The sequence below is a fragment of the Macaca thibetana genome, chromosome 14, assembly GCF_024542745.1.
Source record: "Macaca thibetana thibetana isolate TM-01 chromosome 14, ASM2454274v1, whole genome shotgun sequence".
Lineage (NCBI taxonomy): Eukaryota > Metazoa > Chordata > Mammalia > Primates > Cercopithecidae > Macaca > Macaca thibetana.
In genome coordinates this window covers 32092294-32114818 of record NC_065591.1, presented here as the reverse complement: position 1 = coordinate 32114818, position 22525 = coordinate 32092294, and the positions used below count along the sequence as shown (strand labels likewise).

Sequence of the window (22525 nt, the reverse complement as noted above, 5' to 3'; positions counted from 1 at the left end):
AAAATGAGGGAGCTAAACTAATTCATGTTCCAGCTTTAAAAATTTATGACTTAAAACATTATGCCCACTTCAAGTATGTAACATGTGCAGTAGTCATAGTCTGGTGAATGAAAAAATTTCCAAGAAAACCATCATAACAAAATGGCCAACCTTCTTTTTTCTTCAAATCCAGTATGAAAAGTTGCAGAATATGAATCTTGGGACAAAGGAAGACTTAAAATGTCAACAGTACATGCTAGAGCTGAAGTGCTGCATTTAAATAAAAGACTGTAATTGAACATGTTCTGTCACATGAACAGAAGTATTTAGATTTAGTTTTAAAAAGATTAAAAACAGCTTTGGGATCTTGTTATCTTTGACCCTTACTACAGTTCAATGTACTATTTCAAAACTACATTTGAATCCTATCACTGATGTCAACTTGTCTTTAGAACTATTGCTTAATTAACACTTGCAAATAGAAAATTTTTCTTTGGAGGTCTAGCATACAAAATGGTAAAACTTACCCACATTATGCTTTCCTGAGTCTTAGAAAAGCAGCTGAGTTTCTCAAGAAGTTGTATTCAAAGCAAATATTCACAATTTTTGTTCAAACTGCTGTGGATTCTGATATGTGGGGGGAAAAATCTAGATACAGACTTCAACCTATTATGCCATTATACAAACCAACTATTTGTTTTCTGCTACCAAGTTGCTAGGAGCAAACCAGTTTAATAATAAAATTAAAAGTTTAAAAATTCAGTAAAATTAAAGTAATAAAATTGAAAGTTTAATAAATTAGTTACAACTAATAAATGCATTGTCCACATTTATTTGGAGGTGCAGCTTTTTACAGATGTCACTGGTAATATTTTAGACATCTTCATTTCCTGGAACTGCCTTGAACCAGAGTCATTTCAAAGGAATAGCTGTTTCAAAGCTGATGCATTAAAGAAAATACAAAGACAATCCATTAGAAAATATTTGAGCTTTTGACTTAAACTGGTCCTTTTTGTTTTATAAAGGAAAGTCGGTTGCCACCTGATTCCTCTGAACTCAAGTTATAACCAAAAATGCTCAACACTGTAAAAAGTCTCATGTGTTAGAATTAGTTTTATTTCCAAATATGGAGGTTTCTAGCTCTGTGATATTATGAAGGGCTTACATGTTTGTGTTGATTCATGGATGCTATGTTGCAGCATATCTTTAATACCTTTTGGGATAGGGATAGTTTTGATCCAAAATTATCCCCTATGATCCTAACGACTATAATACCCAATAATTTTAACAACTAAGTATTAGGTATTATATGTTATTATGTTATTCCATGAATGTCCAGGAAATTTAGGTAAAACATTACTACCTCCCCCAAAAACTTCAAATTGTATGATCCAATAGTCCTTTTTGTTTCACCACTAATTTTAGAATGTATATGCACTTTTTATCATAAACCTTTTTCCACAATTTCAGAATATATCATGACTCATTACACCAAAGAATAGAATATAAAAAGGCTGGGTTTAAAACATAAGAGTCTTTGCAGGGTAAAGAAAATGACCATATATTTTCAATATGTTTACTAATGACTGTAGAGATTAGTTTTGCTTTATAAAGCTGAGAAATATATAGACAATCAGGTTGATTAGAACAAGATTTTGCTTGAAAATAAATGGCTACATTTCACATGAGAATAAATTATCTAGAAATTATAAAGATTAGAAAATATAAGGTTTTATTTAAAGAAATGTCGTTATCTAAGTGACTACATCCTTTTGCAAATAGTTGCTTTGGCTGAGAAAAAAGTCCCAAGGGAAAAAATGTATAGACCATGTTAGTAGAAGTGACAGCACCTAAACATCTCTGTTATAATAATGGATAGGGAAAAGGGATAGAATCAGATAATTCAATAAAACCTAAAATAGTTTACTACTTATCATAGTCAACATGCAAATATTTCCTTTGCTTATCAAACAGTACTTTATTCAAAGCACTTTCAGATTATTATCACTCAGTTCTGGGTTTACAAGTACTTTTTTCTTTTACATCTCTATTCTACATTTATATATGCATCTAAGAAACTAGATAAAAAAGCATATTGAGTTTTTAAAGTAAAAATCTGAATAATCACACAGACATGGACCAACATTTATTACAAACAGGAAAAGTGTAGATCTATAAGAAAAGAGTACAGATTTTTTTTTTTGTAAAAAGGCTGCAAGCTGAAGTATAGAAATCACCATAATCTATATAATGCAGTAACTGTATCTGCATTTTAAAATCACATTGCTCAACAGAAAGAAAACATTATAATACAGTAATTTGAACTGCTATGTAAAGGTATTAAAACAGTATCAACAGTGGAAAAGTTTATTTCAATTTAGGTCACTCATGTTGCATCCTGAGTTCACTTCCATTTTCCAAGAAGAAAGGTCATTTTGAAAAATTGAAATGTATGCTACACAACCCATTATTTATAAGGAAGGAAAAAACAAGTATAGAGAAAAGAATTCATCTTTTGTAAAAATTTTAAATAAAAAAAACAATCAATTCTCTATATGCTTTTATTAAAGAAATACAGCTTTCACAGACAGCAAGATACATTGTTGCTATTACCAGCAGCATTACCTTCTTCATTTCTCCTTCAGCCACCAATAAAAAACATCCTTCAGTAAAAAAATTCCTTATGAATGTGGCCCGATTCAAAACAAATTACTTCTCTAACAATAAGATATTGTAGCTTACATGTTGTCACTCATCACCTAATTACATGAAAAGCTACAGAAACCACAGGCTGGGTAGGGGAGAACAATTTAAAAGAATATGTCAAAATTCTGTAGATTTTCTCAATTTTGTGATTATTTAGTGACCTTTTTGATCATTGTAAAAAGTAGTTCTTTAAAGAGCACTGAGGCTCTGACTGGGGCATTCCACTTAACTCAAGTGTTTAAAATCTCTCATTTATTAAATCCAAAAATATACTAAACTGCATTTAAGATATCCTTATCTGATCAAATAGCTGGAGACATATTTAAATGTTTCCTTTATTTAAAACTAATAAGTCACAAAAGTAGTTTCATATCATACTGATATTTAAACTTTATACTTGATAACTATCACTTTAAGAACAGTCATACAATTAATGACTTGCTCATCTTATAATAAATAATATTGTTAAATCATGTGACATAACAGTTTTGGAGTAAAGAGTAGAACAATACATTTCAGGGAGTGGAGGCAAAATGTTATCTCCTATGTATTATATATAACACCAAAGTAATTTGGCCTAGTTTTTGAAATTATATATTAAGAATACACAGAATTTTGTCCTAAATGCCGTTCACTAGAGCAAGAGAATTTTACCTGCAACAATTTCCATGCTACAGCAAAAAAAATGAAAGCATGTGACAAATTAAGGATGACATTTTAAATCCAAATTTTACATAGCTAAATAGATACTGCTCAACTCTCAGTTATGAGCCACTGGCTCATATAGTAGCATCATCAACTTTTTTTCTAAGTAATTAATATGCTCTCATTTCCAACTGATGTTTCAAATTGTTTTAAAAAGTTTAATATTTTTTTCCTTTGACATTTTGTACTTTAATAGGATTTGCAAGGAGTTTCTCTGGGGAAGCAAATCTTCTGTTACTAAAGATGTATGCATTTTCTATTAAAAAAATGTATTTGGAGTCACACAAGTTGGTTTAGCTGAATATAAAGAAATGAACATTACAATTTTCCCACCATGAAATACTGAGTTACAACAAATGTATTAACAAAACTTTATTTTCTTGAGTGCATACAGAATGTTATGTAAACACTTAAGTATTACTTTCAACGTAAAAACATTCTTATTATCACTTTGGATTTTTAAAAAGTATTATAAATAAGTTATGTGTCTTCTCCAGAAATATTAATGGCCACATTGAGTGATATGATCAAAAGAAAACTTTAGCCTCTCATAGGCTAAACAAAAATATAAAATGTGAATATAAAAAATAAAGAGCAAACCAGGAAAGAGAAAAACACAGCTCAGAATATGCATTTCTAAAACCAGTATTCAATTTAAAACCTTAATTTCTAAACCAAAAATATAAATTTTTAAAAATATACATATATATTATTTACCATTTGTTTTTAATACATTATATATACCTATTTGTGCGTGTGTGTATGTTTGTGCGTGTGTGAAGTAACTGCAAATAGTACGAACTACATAAATCAGGCAACTGCTAGCAGCTCTTCATTTCATTGTATGAATTGAGCCTGTTATGTAGACAACTTTTAGCCCCTTGGAATAACATCTGGTCTTCCTGAAGCTTTTTTTAGGATGCAGTTTGTAACTTACAGCTACGAAATTGCAGAAACAAACCCATTGTGTTCAGAGTTACAGAATGGAGTATCTAACTGCCTATTTCAGTTTAACTTATGCTATAATAAAATGCATGAATAATGCCTGAATAATTGAGAAACAAGGAAATTTCAAAAACTCAGAAAGTTCTACTTCATTATACAAAAACAATTATATATCAATTATGTTCATTTCTGGTGTGTTTGAATTTAAGTCTAATGTGTTTGTAAAGCCAGACTAGAATGCAGACCAGGTGCAGGTGATCCAGGTTCCTTGTTAATGAGTTAATACAAAGCAGCACAGGCTTCAGCGTATTTCAGACAGGCCTCACCTGTTTCGTGCCAACCTACTTTGGTGATTTAAATATATTAAGGAAAGAAATGGTCCCAGAGGATAGGTGAGGAAACTTTAAGGATATGGTCACGGGCCAAAACTACCAGACTCCACATAAGGCACAATCTCTCTCATACATACAAACACACAAACACACAAACCACATACACAACCACACACACAAAAATAAAACACACACAATGTTCCTGCTATTATCCAGTAATTTCCCTCCCAACCAAGTAATGCAATCTAAACTATAGCACAAATACAATGAGTACACTGTAGCCTCTATTTAAACCTGCTACTGGTTGGGTCCATTCTGAGGACACATCACAGATGACACTGTGTTGTGCTGAAGTATATTCAGTACTGCTGATGACCAAAGCCCTTTGAATAGGTCCAAAACAGACCTAAATATTATCAAATTTCAGGTACAGCAGAAAATGTTATGTTGAGGCTGCAGTGTACTTGATTATGCTGAGAATCTGTATCACAAAATTAATATTAAGAGTACTGCGTATTATAAGTTACAAAAAGAAATGCATATAATTTTCAGCTTAATGTGAATATCAGTTATTTACATCTTACCCCTTCCATCCCATTAATTTCTATTAATAACCTGAAAATGATTACTTGGTGCCAACTGTTATTGACACATTAAAACTTTTATTATCATTTTTACTACTAATTCCAGTCTTCAAAAATTAACATTTTCCTCCTAACCATAATCATGAATGGGGTCCTTACTCTTTAAAATATATATGCCTGGGTTCAAATTTCAAGATATAAAAAGCAAGAAAAAAAAAGCAAAGTATCATTGGGTAAAATTAAGATTAAATAGGATTAAATAGGTTTGAATCACATTAGCTTATTCTTGCATAATATAAACTATCTTACAGAAAAATCGTTAAATTATTGAAGTGCTTACATTGATAAACCATGCATTTTCACAAAATTAAAATGTGAAGTAATTATTCCCTTAAAATGTTGCATTTCACCAGACACTCAAAATACTCTATGAAAAACTAAGTTAACATTTCTATATTTTCATATACTCTCATCCATATTAGTTTGTAAGTAGGAATAAAAAGAAAAATGAGTTCTAAATAAATGACACAGGAGGCAATAAATTGACACATGACAAGTAAATAAAAGGCTAAAGCACTCCAATACCATTGAAACTGTTTTAATGTTGTTGCAACTCCAAAATGCAACAATCATCAGCTTGTAAAAGACCCAAATTTCAAAAATTCATTTTAATTACTCCTTTATACCTATTTTACAAAATAAAAGTAAGACACATTTAAATCCTCCTTGTCCTAATTAGCTATGTTCCTAATTTGTTTTCTATCACTACAGTGTATGCTGCAATTCCCATCAGATGCTGATATTAAGAAAAAATAAAATAAAATAGTAACCTCTGCTTCAATGTACAGTTTCCAGAATCTGCCAGAACTGGGGAACTGGGCAACAAGGCGTTCATAAGTCTTCCGTGCTTTGTCTATAGGTTGATTCTAAAATTGAAAACCAATAAACAGCATTTACAATGTTAGGATTATGAAAATATTATTCACTGCAGAACCAAGTAGTGTGATTGGACCCATAGAGAAGGAAATGTAATCCTATATCACTAAACCTGTGCCTCTCGAATGAGAATGCTCCAAGCATCAAGGTCATATGGATTCTCTTCTAATTTCTTTTCCGCTTTCTTCACCTTCTCTGGGACATACTCAGCTGCCTGGGGAAAAAAAACAACAGTGAACTAAAGTTACTGTTTTAAAAATCTCATGCCTAACTTAATTCATGAACAATAAAGTCCTCAGATGCAATGTCACATTACAAAGCATAAAAATATCCTCTTATAAAAGAAAAGTGTGTTTTCTAGAACCTCTGTGTACAATCGTCCTTCCTTATCTGTGGGTTCCACATCCTTAGATTCAACCAAGGGTGGACTGAAAATACTCAGAGGAAAAAATAAAAAGACAGCAGTGTCTATACTAAACATGTACAGCCTTTTTATCATTATTTCCTAAACAACACAGTATAACAACTATTTAAATGATATTTGTATTATATGACATTATTATAAATAATCTAGAGATGATTTAAGTATTTGGGAGGACATATGTAAGCTATATGAAAATACATTATTTTATATAAGAGACACAAGCATAAACGGACTCTGGTATCTAAGTGGTTGTCCTGGCAACAATCCCCCACAGATACTGAGGGACGATTGTATTTGTAATCAGAAGTAACTTGCATGAAGATAATAAAACCAAGTGATCAAATTTTTTTATTCAAATAAACTTATTTTTGTATTAAATACTATAAAACAGCAGTTCTCAAACTTTATGGTCTCAGGACCCCTCTACACTCTTAAATTAAAATTAAGAACCACAAAGAGCTTTTATGTGGGTTTTATCAATATTTACCATATTAGAAATTAAAACAAATTTAAATATCAATTGATTTACAAATACAACTTTTTACATGTTTTTTCTTTATAAAAAATAACTTAAAATTCAGTAATAAGAATGTCACTTTTTACATATTTATAAATCCATTCAATGTTCGACTTTTTAAAAGGGAGCTGGATTTTTACATCTGCTTCTGCATTCAATCTGCTGCCCTGTCAGATCATAAAGATACTGAAAAATTCCACTGTATCCCCGTGAGAGATTAGGAATGAAAAAGGGCAAATAATGTCTTAGATTTATTATGAGACAGGTTGAACTCACAGATCCTCTGAGAGTCCTTAGGAACCCTTGGGGTTCCTGGACCAACTTTGAGAAACACTGCTGTTAAAGCATTCATCCTGCACCACAAAGAAAACGTGTGAAATGACATGGAAATCTTATTTTGATGTAAAGAAATTTTAAAAACACAATTAAAAACACAATTCACAATTGTATATACAACACAATGAAAACTATAAAAGAAATCTGCAGTCGGTCATCCTTGGAAGATGAGTAGTAGAATTAGAGGCTGATTTTTTTCTCCCTTTTCTTTCAGTATTCCCCAAATCCTTTGGTAAAATAGTTTTACTTTTATTATAGAAATTTAATTTTAAAAAATGCCTAAAATAGTAGCCAGCACTTGAAGCAAAAATAAAAGTATTACTTCTCAAATTGTTGTTCAGAATACTACTGTGTACCACAAAAAGGGATGCTCAAATAAGCCAGATAACTGTTAATTTATACAGGCCAGGTGTGGTGGCTCACGCCTACAATCCCAGCACTTTGGGAGGCCAAGGCAGGCAGATAGATCACTTGAGGCCAGGAGTTCAAGATCAGCCTGGCCGATACGGTGAAACCCCGTCTCTACTAAAAACAGAAAAATTAGCTGGGCATGGTGGTGTGTGCCTGTAATCCCTGCTACCTGGAAGGCTGAGGCACAAGAATTGCTTGAATCCAGGAGGCAGAGGGTACCATGAGTGAGACAGTGCCACTGCACTCCAGTCTAGGTGACAGAGCCACACAGCACTTTGGGAGGCCGAGGCGGGAAGATCACAAGGTCAGGAGATCGAGACTGTCCTGGCTAACATGGTGAAACCCCGTCGCTACTAAAAACACAAAAAATTAGCCAGCCATGGTGGCAGGCCCCTGTAGTCCCAGCTACTCAGGAGGCTGAGGCAGGAGAATGGCGTGAACCCAGGAGGCGGAGCTTGCAGTTAACTGAGATCGCGCGCCACTGCACTCCAGCCTGGGTGACAGCAGCCAGACTATGTCTCAAAAAAAAAAAAAAGTTAATTTATATAACGTTTTGTTTTGCCTTTTTTCTAGGACATCCTGACATCTATAAATGGCAATACATATTGATAATATCCAAGCATAAAGAAGGAAGCATTGCCCCTATCACTTTTCCCCGTCACTCCCCCCCCATTTTTTTTTAGTGGAATTAGTATTTCATGGAACAATTCAGTCAAAACACCAGTTTGGAAAAGTTTTTAAAAAGTCATCTATTCAGATTTTTTTAATTACCTAGGAGAAATAAACTCTTTTCTTTAGAATAAATTAGCTTGTACCACTGGTAAGCATTCACTTATTTTAAAAAAAAACATGTTGACTACTGTAATTCAAAATTAAAATAAAGATGCTTTCCTAACATATAAGAACTTTATGAATAGCTTGCTCAAGGAACTAAAGCTGGAAAAGTTTATAAGGGACTACTGGCTCTACCCATACATGAAACTACAGGCTCAGAAAGAACAGCAAATGGAAAATCAGCAAATAATAAAGGTGGCATTTTCAAATTAGAACGGTGAATTATTCAATACATGGTTTCAGAATAACTATATAGTCATCTGTTAGAATAACTGTGAATTCAATTTTATCAAAATAAAGTTGAATTTCTACTTTACTCTTTCTGCCAAAATAAACTTCAGAGATCAAAGACTTAAATGTTAAAAACAGAAACACAAGACAGAACTAGAGCAGAATATGGTGAAATGTATTTTTGCATAGGAAAAGCTCTTCAGAAGCCTTTTGGGAGGCCGAAGCAGGAGGATTCCTTGAGCTCAGGAGTTCTTCTGGACCAGCCTGGGCAACACAGCAGAACCCCGTCTCTACCCAAATACAAAAAATAGCCAGGCGTGTGCCACACACCTGTAGTCCCACGTACTTGGGAAGCTGAGGTGGGAGGATCGCTTGAGCCTGGGAGGGAGAAGTTGCAGTGAACTGAGATTGCCGCCACTGCACTCGGGCCTGGGTGACAGAGCCCAGACCCTGTCTTAAAAAAAAAAAAAAAAAAAAGGCCGGGCGCGGTGGCTCAAGCCTGTAATCCCAGCACTTTGGGAGGCCGAGGCGGGCGGATCACAAGGTCAGGTGATCGAGACCACAGTGAAACCCCGTCTCTACTAAAAATACAAAAAAATTAGCCGGGCGCGGTGGCGGGCGCCTGTAGTCCCAGCTACTCGGGAGGCTGAGGCAGGAGAATGGCGGGAACCCGGGAGGCGGAGCTTGCAGTGAGCCGAGATCGCGCCACTGCACTCCAGCCTGGGCAACAGCGTGAGACTCCGTCTCAAAAAAAAAAGTCTTTAAAGAGTAAATTTACATGGTAAGTTAAAATTTGCACATGAGAAAAGTACCAAAATAAAAAAGACAAACATAAAAAAACCTCCAACACATGACAAAAATACTAAATTAAAGCACAATCAATTAACCACCAGTGGTTCAAAAAGAAAATGCAGCCGGATGCAGAGGCTCACACCTGCAATCTCAGCACTTTGGGGTTGGGAGTGGGCAGGAGGATTGCTTGAGCCCAGGAGTTTGAGACTAACCTCGGCCATATGGCGAAACCTCATCTCTACAAAACATACAAAGAATTAGTGGGGCATAGAGGCATGCGCCTATGGTCCCACCTACTTGGGAGGCTGAAGTGGGAGTATCACCTGAGCCCTGGAGGTTGAGCCATGATCGTACCACTACACTCCAACCTGGGTGACAGGGCAAGACTCTATGTCAAAAAAAAATTTTTTAATAAAAACTTAAAAATTAAAATAAAAAATGGGCAAAGCATATGAACAGTTTATAATTAACTTTTTAAAGACTCAAAAGAAATGCAAATATTGGCCGGGCATGGTGGCTCATGCCTATAATCCCAGCACTGAGGGAGGCTGAGGCAGGCGGATCACTAGGTCAGGAAAACGAGACTATCCTGGCTAACACGGTGAAACCCTGTCTCCACTAAAAAATACAAAAAATTAGCCGGGTGTGGTGGCGGGCGCCTGTAGTCCCAAGCTACTTAGGAGGCTGAGGCAAGAGAATGGCGTGAACCTGGGAGGCGGAGCTTGTACTGAGCCAAGATGGTGCCACTGCACTCCAGCCTGGGTGACAGAGTGAGACTCCGTCTCACAAAAAAAAAAAAGAAAGAAAAAAAGAAATGCAAATATAAACCAGAAAACAGAGATCTAACATCTTATAATTAAATTGCACTGGTGAGGGTAAGCAGCAAAAAATATTCTCATATTGTTAGCAAGGGCAAGTAGAAACTTATCAATGTGGCCAGGTGCGGTGGCTCACGCCTGAAATCCCAGCACTTTGGAAGGCTGAGGCGGGTGGATCACCTGAGCTCAGGAGTTCGAGACCAGCCCTACCAATATGGAGAAATCCTGTGTCTACTAAAAATACAAAAATTAGCAGGGAGTGGTGGCACACACCTGTAGTCCCAGCTACTCGGGAGGCTGAGACAGGAGAATTGCTTGAAGCCGGACCGCAGAGGTTGCAGCGAGCCAAGATCAGGCCACTGCACCCCACTCCAGCCTGGGTAACAGAGCAAGACTCCGTCTCAGAAAAAAAAAGAAACTGATTAACGTTTAATATAAATGTCTGATTCTGAATTCCACTTCTAGTAACACCTTACTGCACATGTACACAAAGATATATAATGAGAGTCAGCTACTAGACTGTAGTTACATAAGACTGAAAATAAATAACTACATATAGCCAGATAGGTGGTGCATGCCTGTAGTCCCAGCTACTCAAGAGGCTAAGGTGGAAAGATAGCTTGACTCCAGGAGTTCAAGGCTGCAGTGAGCTATAATCACACCACTGCACTCTACCCTGGGTAACAGAACAAAACCCCGTCTCTATTTGTTAAAATTAAATATATATATACACAAAAGGACCAGTTAAATAAATTATGGAATTTGTAGTCACTTAAAAATAAAACAAGGCATGGCAGGCAGCCACATGGAAAATAAAAAGTGATGCTGAGCGGGGAGACATGCAAACAACACATACACTTACTCTTCCATATACTCTTCTGGTTTGTTTGACTTTTTCTTATTCACCTGAGAAATACTCAGTGCCTAGTATGTGTCAGACATTGTAGTGGCCCTTGGAATACACAATAAAATAAAGAATTCTTTCAAAGGGTTTACTTCTTGAAAAAAAAAATTAAAAGAAATTTTAGGCCAGGCATGGTAGCTCATGCCTGTAATCCCAGCACTTTGAGAGGCCAAGGCATGAGGACCACTTGAGGCCAGAAGTTCAAGAGCAGCTGAGCAACACAGTGAGACCCTCGTCTCTACAAAAAAATTTAAAAATTAGCCAGGCGTGGTGTTGTGTGCCTGAAGCCCTAGCTACTACAGAGGCTGAGGCAGGAGGACTGCTTGAGGCCATAAGTTCAAGACCAGCCTGGGCAACACAGTGAGACTCTGTCTCTACCAAAACAAAATAAAACAAAACAAAACAAAAATAACTTAGCCAGGCATGGTGGCAGGCACCTATAGTCCTAGCTACTCGGGAAGCTGAAGCAGGAAGATCTCTTGAGCCCAGGAGTTCAAGGTTGCAGTGACTTAAGACTGCGCCACTGCACTCCAGCCTGGGTGACGGCAAGACACTGTAAAAGAAAAGAAAGAAAGAGGCCAGGCTTGGTGGCTCATGCCTGTAATCCCAGCACTTTGGGAGCCCAAGGCGGGCAGATCACGAGGTCAGGAGTTCGAGACCAGCCTGGCCAACATAGCAAAACCCCATCTCTACTAAAAATACAACAATTAGCCGGGCATGGTGGTGCATGCCGGTAGTCCCAGATACTCGGGAGGCTGAGGCAAGAGAATCACTTGATACTGGGAGGCAGAGGTTGCAGTGAGCCAAGATCACACCACTGCACTCCAGCCTGGGCAACAGAGCAAGGCGTAGTCTCAAAAAAAAAAGAAAGAAAGAAAGAAAGAAATTTTATGTAAACTAGAATTTCAGTCCTGAGATACCGACTATAAAATGATAACGATTAACTAAGAAGTAAAACTGATATGGGAACCAAAAAACAGTTCATCTATACTTGAACTGCTTTAGGTAATCAGTGATAACAAACACCCAAAACCACTCTGAATCATGGATTTGCTTTGTAAAAATGCCAAGGGATGGGGCAGACAAGGAATCCTACAAGGTATGAGTTGTCAATTTCTTTTAGCCTTTCAGTATCACTGAAGAATAAACCTGATATAATCTCAAATGTGTATACTAAATATATGGTCGTTTTTTCTCTTGGTATTAAGATTTGTGATTTTTGCCCTCTGAAAGAGGGAAAGGATTGTAGACAAGCAGAATCACTGCCAAGGTTTATTGCTATAATTGTTTTTACTCTTGTTAGTAAGGTCAATTTTACATTTAGAGAGCTATTTAAATTACTTTAGTGTTCACAGGTATTCTGGAGCTCAAGACCCACTTGCTGAAATTAACCTACCAAATCAGGTAAGCTATACCATATAATCTGTAAGAGAAACTCAGAAGATAGAATCTGATATCCGACCAAGCATAATCACAATAAGATGTATATGTGTCTCCTTAATACATCAAATGAGCCACCCCTTTAGTGATTCTCAATCCTGGCTCTGCATTAGAATCATCTAAGGGAAGGAGATTTTAAAAGATGTTCAAGCCTCACCCTCACTCAACTAAACCTGAATCTCTAGGAATGTACATACTACCAAAAATTTTTTTTAAACTTTTCAAGTAATTCTAACGTGTAGCAGTCGTAGTTGAAAACCATGGCTCATCGGGCGCAGTGGCTCACACCTGTAATCCCAGCATTATGGGAGGCTAAGGTAGGTGAATCAATTCAGGTCAGGAGTTCAAGACCAGCCTGACCAACATGGTGACACCCCGTCTCTATTAAAAATACAAAAATTAGCAGGGCGTGGTGGTACACGCCTGTAGTCTCAGATACTCAGGAGGCTGAAGTGGAAGAATTGCTTGAACCTGGGAGGCAGAAGTTGCAGTGAGGTGAGATGGTGCCACAGCACTCTAGCCTGGGTGACAGAGTGTGAGACTCCGTCTCCAAACAAAACAAACAAACAAACCCCCCCCACCCCAAAAAAAAAACTATGGCTCTCTAGTTGCTCCTTTGGTGCCACAAAACCTTTCTGCAGTCTAGTGAAACGTACGAGCCTTTTCTCAGACTAATATTCTTAAATACATAAATTCTGAGGGATTTCCAAGGAAAAAGTGTGTGTGTGTATGTGTATTGTTGCATTTTGTTTGTTTGTTTTTGTTTTTGTTTTAAAGAGACAGGCTCTCTCTACATTGCTGATCTAGAGCTCCTGGGCTCCAGTGATCCTCCTACCTTAGCCTCCCATGTAGCTGGGACTACAGGCGTGTACCACCGCTCCTTGCTCCAAAGTTTTTTTTATAGTAATATATACTTAATACATCAAATAACAAGCTCTAGAGGCCAACTCACTACATGAGTGATGAGTGCTGCTGCTAACACTATTACCTCTGTAAATTCTGGCCTACATTTATAATAAAAGGGAATGTTCAATTTCAGTTAGCGATTAGTGAGTCTTTTCCCCCATCCAATTTCATAGAACCCCTAAAATGCTATCCACATACCTGGGGAATTAGCAGAAGTACCAGTTATATCACTAAATGTTTTTTTCTGGCCTAGCTCCTCAGTAGTTAAATGTTCATAACACAATCTATACATGTAATTCTCAATCAACTGCATTAATTAACAGCGGAAGCTAACCAGAATGCTCAAGAGTATATCCAGCTAGTTATGATCACATTTAATTCTCACAATAAAAACCCTTTTAACATAACAGCTATGAACCAGTTGGGTAGCCAACGCTGAGAGTGTAGCATTTTTGTTTTCTGGCCTGGTTACCCTAACACCATTGGGCAAAGAAAAACTGAACAGTTTCGTAGTACCCAAAAGAAGAGAGACTGGGCCTCCACAAGGAATGAAGTTGTATTATTTCCTGAATCTGTTGCCAGAGCAGGTCACTTTAAGAAAACAGGCTGGGCACAGTGGCTCCCAGCACTTTAGAAGACCGAGGTGGGCGGATCACTCGAGGTCACGAGTTCAAGACCAGCCTGGCCAAAATGGTGAAACCCCATCTCTACCAAAAATACAAAAATTGGCCAGGTATGGTGGCTCACGCTTGTAATCCCAGCACTTTGGGAGGCTGAGGCAGGTGGATCACCTGAGGTCAGGAGTTCAAGACCAGCCTAGCCAACATAGTGAAACCCTGTCTCTACTAAAAATACAAAATTAGCTGGGCATGGTGGTGCGTGCCTGTAGTCCCAGCTACTTGGGAGGCTGAGGCAAGAGAATTGCTTGAACCCAGGAGGCAAAGGTTGCAGTGAGCCGAGATCATGCCATTGCACTGCAGCCTGGGTGACAGAGCCAGACTCCATCTTGAAAACAAAACAAACAACAACAACAAAATTAGCCAGGCGTAGTGGCAGGCCCCTGTAATCCCAGCTACTTGGGAAGCTGAGGGAGGAGAATCGCTTGAACCCGGGAGGCAGAGGTTGCAGTGAGCCAAGATCATATCACTGCACTCCAGCCTGGGCAACAGAGACTCTGTCTCAAACCAAAAAAAAAAAAAAAAAAGAAGAGAAAACAGGGCAAGTTTCCAGTGCCCTTCTGTAACAAACTGCTTAGTGTAGCAAGAACAGCTGTCCCATGCTTATGCATTCCAACAACTTATTACTATAAAAAACTATCAAAATCCAGTTTTGCTTTTGAAATAATAACCTATAATCCCAATATCATTCTTCAGGTGATGTTAACAGGGAAGAGGCAGGGGACCCCAAATCAAAGCAGTAGAGCAAAAACTGGACTAGTTATCAAGACATACATATTACCAATGACTTAATTTTATTTTCTCTGTGAATAACACAACCATTGAAAACTGGTCAAAAGAAAGAGGGTAGGGGGGCCAGGCACAGTGGCTCACCCCTATAATCCCAGCACTTTGGGAGGCTGAGGCAGGTGGATCACTTGAGCTCAGGAGTTGGAGACCAGCCTGGCAAAATTGCAAAATCCTGTCTCTACCAAAAAACACAAAAATTAGCTGGGTGTGGTGGCAGGTATCTGTAATCCCAGCTACTTGGGAGGATGAGGTGGGAGGATGGCTTGAGCCCAGGAGGTATTGGTTGCAGTGAACCAAGATCACACCACTGCACTCCAGCCTGGGCAACAGAGCCAGATCCTGTCTCCAAAAAAAAAAAAAAAAGTTTGAAAGTAGGGTAAGCATATCATGTATTTAACCTTTTATAATTTCTTTTTTAGCACTGGCTTGAGACGTGATTCACATGCATACAATTCACCCATCTGAAGTGTATAACTCAATGGTTTTTATTTATGAATACATTCAAGTTTACAGAACCATCACAAATTTAAAACATTTTATCACCCCAAAGAGAAATCTGTACCTGTTAGCAGTCCCTCCCATTTCCCTCCAATCCCTGAGCCCTAGGAAATTACTAATCTACTTTGTCTCTAGGGATGTGCCCATATTTAACATAACCATACAATATGTGTTCTTTTTGTTTCTAATTTTCTTTTTTCTTTGAGACAGGATCTCACTCTATCACCCAGGCTCGAATACAATCACGGCCCACTGCAGCCTCAACCTCCCGGGCTCAATCAATCCTCCCACCTAGACCTCCCAATAATGAACTACAGGCATGTGCCACCATGCCCAGCTAAATTTTATATTTATAGAGATGGGGTTTTGCCATATTGTCCAGGCTGGTCTCAAACTCCTGGGCTCAAGCAATCCACCTGCCTCGGCCTCTCAAAGTGTTGGGATTACTGCCATGAGCTACCATGACTGGCCTTGTTTTTGGCTTTCAGTTAGCATGTTTTCAAAGTTCATGTTTTTGCATATATTAAGTACTTTTCTTGTGACAATATTCCATTATGTGCATATCCCACATTTAATTTATTTATGGACCTTGGATTGTTTCCAGTTTTGGCTGTTACGAATAATGTTACCATGAACATTAGTGTATAAGATTTCTTTGTGGAGCTCACTTTGTGTGTTTTCCTTTTTCTTGGATATATACCTAGAAATGGAATTGCTAAGTAATGTGGTAACTCTATGTTTTACCTTCTTAAGAACTACCAGACTTTAAAGGGGCATTTACATTTACATTTCCAGTGTATAAGGGGTTCTTATTTCTCCATATCCTTACCAACATTTGATATTATCTTTTTTATTATAGCCATCCTTATGGGTCTGAAATGATATCTCATTGTGGTTTTGATTTACATTTCTCTGAAGGCTATCAAAGTAGAGCATCATTTCGTTTTCTTATTGGCCATTTGTACATCTTTGGAGAAATGTCTGTTCAAATATTTTCTCCATTTAAAAACTGGACTTATCAGGAGTTTGAGACCAGCCTGGCCAACATGGTGAAACTCCATCTCTACTAAAAATACAAAAAAATTAGCCAGGGACAGTGGCAGGCACCTGTAATCCCACCTACTCAGGAGGCTAAGGGGGAAGGATCCCTTGAGCCTGGGGGGCAGAGGTTCCTTTGACCCAAGATTGTGCCACTGCACTCCAGCCTGGGCGACAGAGCGAGACTACGTCTTGAAAAAATAAGAATAAGTAAAATAAAAACTGGACTCATTATTATTACTTTTTAGAGGTATAGTTTTGCTATGTTGCTCAGGTTGGATTTGAACTCCTGGGATCAATTAATCCTCCTGCCTCAGCCTCTCAAATACCTGGGAATACAGGCGTGTACCACCGCACCTGGCTGGGTTTTTTCATTAATGAATTTTTACATGTTAGGGTTACAAATCCCTTATCAGACATGATTTACAAAAATGTTATCCTATTCTGTGGGTTGCCTTGCCACTTTCTATGTTTAACCTTCTGTTATGTGAAGCTAACTAACTCAGAAATATAACTTACGATCTTGGCTTCACAGGCACCATGTACTATTCCAACTATTCTCAAACATTTTGCAAAGGATTGCTTTACACTCTTAAAAATTGAGGAGCCCAGGCCGGGCACATTGACTCACACCGGTAATCTCAGCACTTTGGGAGGCCAAGGCGGGCGGATCACAAGGTCAGGAGTTTGAGACCGGCCTAGCCAATTTGGTGAAACCCCGTCTCTACTGAAAATACAAAAAATTAGCCGGGTGTGGTGGCACACGCCTGTAGTCCTAGCTACTTGGGAGGCTGAGGCAGAAGAATCGCTTGAACCTGGGAGGTGGAGGTTGCAGTGAGCTGAGATTGCGAAACTGCACTCCAGCCTGGGCGACAGAGTAAGACTCCGTCTCCAACAAATAAAAATAAAAATAAATCCTAATAATTGAGGAGTCCAAAGGGATTCTATTACTACTTACATTAGAAATTAAAACAGGCTGGGCACGGTGGCTCAAGCCTGTAATCCCAGCACTTTGAGAGGCCGAGGCGGGCAGATCACGAGGTCAGGAGATCCAGACCATCCTGGCTAACACAGTGAAATCCCGTCTCTACTAAAAATACAAAAAATTAGCTAGGCGTGGTGGCGGGCGCCTGTAGTCCCAGCTACTTGGGAGGCTGAGGCAGGAGAATGGCGTGAACCCAGGAGGCAGAGCTTGCAGTGAGCCGAGATTGCGCCACGGCACTACAGCCTGGGCTACAGAGCGAGACTCTGTCTCAAAAAAAAAAGAAAAAGAAAAAGAAATTAAAACAAAAAATTAAAGTAATTAATTTAAAAATAATAAATTCCTTAAATATCAATATATTTTTTCAAAGGAAATTTTCCAAAATAAAAAAAAAGTCAAAAGAATGGCACCATTTTACATTTTCATGATCTTTTAAATGTCTGGCTGAATAGAAGACATTATCTGCTTCTTTCAATCAAACAAAACAATGTATCTGTTACAATACATTGTTTTAGATGAAAAATATGAAGAAATTTCAGCCTCACAGTTACGTAGTTGGAAAAGGGAGGAAAGACCATTTTTAATAGCCTTTACATATAACTGTGGAGAGGTGATGTAGCCTCTGGAAAGCCCTAGGAGTTATGATTTATTGAAACTCCTAACCACTTTCTTTCTATATGAGCTCGTAACTTTTATTAGGAGGTTGTTAATGGGAGGGTGGGAGGTGAAGAAGTCACAGACGCTATCATGTTAATGACTGAAATAATAATATAATTTAAGGCTGGGCACGGTGGGTCACACCTGTAATCCCAGCAGTTTGGGAGGCTGAGGTGGAGGAGTCCTTGAGGCCAGGAGGTTGAGGCTGTGGTGAGCTATGATCATGCCAGTGCACTCCAGCTTGGGCAACAGAGCGAGACTTGGTCTCCAAAAATAATAATAATAATAACAACAACAATAATAATAATAATCTAATTTCTTCTATTTCTACTATGCAGGCAAAACGGCCCAAAAAAAAAAAAAAAGATAATTCTCTTTCTTCAAATAGCTACTTTCATGATAAACGAGAAGGGTGTTATACTAGGGGTCATGTTGAAATTAAGTTAAAGTAGGGATCATTAAAGTGGTAACACAAAAGTATGAATAGAGGGGGAGAAAAATGGTAGACTGAAAGATTTAATATGTAAGCTTTTTACTATGACCAACAGAAAAAGCAGAGCTGAGTCTCAACCTGGGTTTTATATTTCTCACTATTTAGGGTAATAACTAAATATACGGGGGTGGGGAGCAGGTGGGCAGCAAAAATCAGTAAAATACCATCCTCAAATATCTGCCATTTTTTCATCCACTTATTTATCAAGAATGTATTTTAAAACAACCAGGTATCATCTAACTCTGTGGTCTGCAAGCTTTTATTCACATAAAAACCACTGTGGCACCTGTTTCAAATGAAGAGTCTCGGCCGGGCGCGGTGGCTCACGCCTGTAATCCCAGCACTTTGGGAGGCCGAGGCGGGCGGATCACAAGGTCAGGAGATCGAGACCACGGTGAAACCCCGTCTCTACTAAAAATACAAAAAATTAGCCGGGCGCGGTTGTGGGCGCCTGTAGTCCCAGCTACTCGGGAGGCTGAGGCAGGAGAATGGCGTGAACCCGGGAGGCGGAGCTTGCAGTGAGCCGAGATCGCGCCACTGCACTCCAGCCTGGGCGACAGAGCGAGACTCCGTCTCAAAAAAAAAAAAAAAAAAAAAAAAAAAAAAAAAAAAAAAAAAAATGAAGAGTCTCAGCCCCACTTAACAGTTAGGTTTGAAATGAGAGTCTACGTATCCATACTTTTATAAAGCACCTAATCATGACACAAATGGGCCATGGGCTTCACTTTAAGAAATATGTACCACCTCAGCTATCTGTTCCACAAATGTTTTCCAAATGTCATGTTTCATTAAAAATAAGGTGGCAACAAACTTGTCATTCCAAGTGAATTTTTTGCTAAAATATTAAGAAAACTAAATATACTATGTATTTGAAGTCTTAAGTCTCTCTCTGTGGTTAACTTTTTTTCAAAATTAAAAGTAGACCTGAGTAGTACTCTGTAAGACTTTTTTTTTTTTTTGAGACGGAGTCTCACTCTGTCACCTAGGCTGGAGTGCAGGGGCTCTACCTTAGCTCACTGCAACCTCTGACTCCTGGGTTAAAGGGATTCTCCTGCCTCAGCCTCCCAAGTAGCTGGGATTACAGGTATGCACCACCACACTCAGCTAATTTTGTATTTTTAGTAGAGTTGGAGTTTCACCAGGCTGGCCAGGCTGGTCTTGAACTCCTGACCTCAAGTGATCTGCTAGCCTCAGCCTCCCAAAGTGCTAGGATTTCAGACAGGTGTGAGCCACGGTGCCATGCTGAGACTTTCACAGAGGAGTAACTTAACTGATTCCATTCATATGCCTAGATAATAAAGTACTGTATGTGACAGGTGTCACAATGAGACCGGATATTAGGACCAGATGTCAGCTTAGTTCTGTGTTCCTTTACCAATGCAACCAAACCCTACTTCATGTTTGCTGTGAATGAAACTGAACATGTATCCTACAATACAAAACAAAAATAATCCCTCCAAATCGTCCACAGATTAAAAATCTAAACATACAAACAACTCGAAAACTTAAAAAAAGAGATCTTGGGCTGGGCATGGTGACTCATGCCTGTAATCCCAGCGCTTTGGAAGGCTGAGGCGGGCGGATCACGAGGTCAGAAGATCAAGACCATCCCGGCTAACATGGTGAAACCCTGTCTCTACTAAAAATACAAAAAATTAGCCGGACGTGAGGGCGTGGTGGCGGGCGCCTGTAGTCCCAGCTACTCGGGAGGCTGAGGCAGGAGAATGGCGTGAACCCGGGAGGCGGAGCTTCCCGCCACCGCGCCCGGCTAATTTTTTGTATTTTTTTTTAGTAGAGACGGGGTTTCACTGTGGTCTCGATCTCCTGACCTTGTGATCCGCCCGCCTCGGCCTCCCAAAGTGCTGGGATTACAGGCTTGAGCCACCGCGCCCGGCCTAAATTAAAATCTTAACCGTTTGGAACTTAAAAGACGAGACTTCTATCAAATATGAGTAATCCAGATTTAATACACTAAATAAACTAAGTCAAATATTAGAAAAACATTAATTAGGACACACAGAAGCTTTGCCCTTCTGATTTTATCCAATATTTACTATGTATCCTAAGTTGTCCATTAATCTAAAAATAGTTTAAACAACTGCCAACTCAAATCCCTTTTTTAGCCCAATTCTCATACCATTACCAACTGTCCAACAAAACAAACAAAAAGACTCAAATTCACAAGTAGGTCCTACCTAAAGAGAAAGATTCAGAGACATGGTAGAAAAGCTTAAAATCACTGTCACCAAATCGAAGGTTTATTTTTTAAAAAAAGCTTAAAATCATGAATTCATATGGGCAATTGTCCAATTAATAGGTAAAAACACCCAAATACAGATTTTGCCCTTCTGAAGGTCTATCTGGGATGTAAACGCCTACATTCCCTGAAATAATGTCGAAGGAATGCAATATCACCTAACACAGTACCTTTCTGTTGTATCTCTAAGAAAAACCCAATTTTCATTCTTTAAGCACAGAGCAATTTCTCTTAGGAGCAATTGTCCCCAAACAGAATATGTGATATGCTCCAGTTTCCTAAGAAATATCAATAATAAAGATCAAATCAATTTGCCTAACCAAAACTGTTACACCAAACAAGCATCACTAAAAATAGGAGGAGGAAAACTAGGAAAGGTTGTTACAGAAAGGTTTTGGAAAAAATAAGTCCAAAAACATACATTGTCCAACACACATAGTTGGCTCTTTCTCTGCCTCTTCAAACCCCTACACATATGCGCCTTGACTAAAATGGGCAACACTGTTACTTCTAAACAGCTTTAAGAACTAATGGTTACCTAATGAAATAAACCAGGTTTCAGGTTTCAACACTGTGGATGTTTCAACTTTCTCTTTCCTTATTAATAAGTATATAATAGGACAAATACTCTTCATATTTTCTAAATCTTCCCAAAATTATTTTTCACTAAAAACATGTATTTATGAGCCTAAATGCTCCTTTGTTAAGAACTACTGGCAATTAATTTGTGCTTCTTAGAGTCATGTAGTTTTTCCAAGCTGAGGATCATTTGGCTTGTAATTTAGGCATTCCAAATTCTAGGATAGGTTATATATTGTTTAAAAGGTGAAATATGGCTGGACTCACACCTGTAATCCCAACAGTTTGGGAGGCTGAGGCAGAAGGATCACTTAAGTCCAGGAGCTCAAGACCAGCCTGGGAAACATAGTGAGACTTTGTCTCTACCTAAATAGTAAATAAATAAAAATTTTAAAAAGTAAACTATTATTTCTAAGAGTAGAGAAACAAAATTTTAGGGCCTTAAGGGTTCATATGAATTGATAAGGCCAAACACATACCTCTTCCTCCTCGTATCCAACAAAACTTTAAGAATCAACCACACACTGGAAACAGATTGAGAGAGAACCATCCACTCTTATGCCCCAAATATTATGATGCACCTGTCTTCCCAATAGTTTAAATTATTGGAGAAATTTGTAATGTACTGCATATATATAGCCTAAATGCAAACTTAATCCATTCATTTACTGAATACCTTTAAGCATCAAAATATTATTTCTTAGGTCTTTAAGACATAAAGATGAGTAACACCATCTCTTCAACTCAAGAAGCTC

General features: G+C 38.1%; 1 protein-coding gene across 2 annotated transcripts in view; it reads right to left on the bottom strand.

Annotated features, from left to right (window-relative positions):
- Nucleotides 1-22525, bottom strand: part of CSTF3 (cleavage stimulation factor subunit 3) — a 710177-nt gene that overhangs the window by 50784 nt on the left and 636868 nt on the right. For both annotated transcript variants that reach the window (XM_050758769.1, XM_050758768.1), the window contains 2 exons: nt 6300-6401; nt 6082-6177 (listed from right to left, as the gene is read on the bottom strand). In XM_050758769.1, the coding sequence (XP_050614726.1) occupies nt 6082-6177; nt 6300-6401 (198 nt within the window). The remainder of the gene's footprint in view (nt 1-6081; nt 6178-6299; nt 6402-22525) is intronic.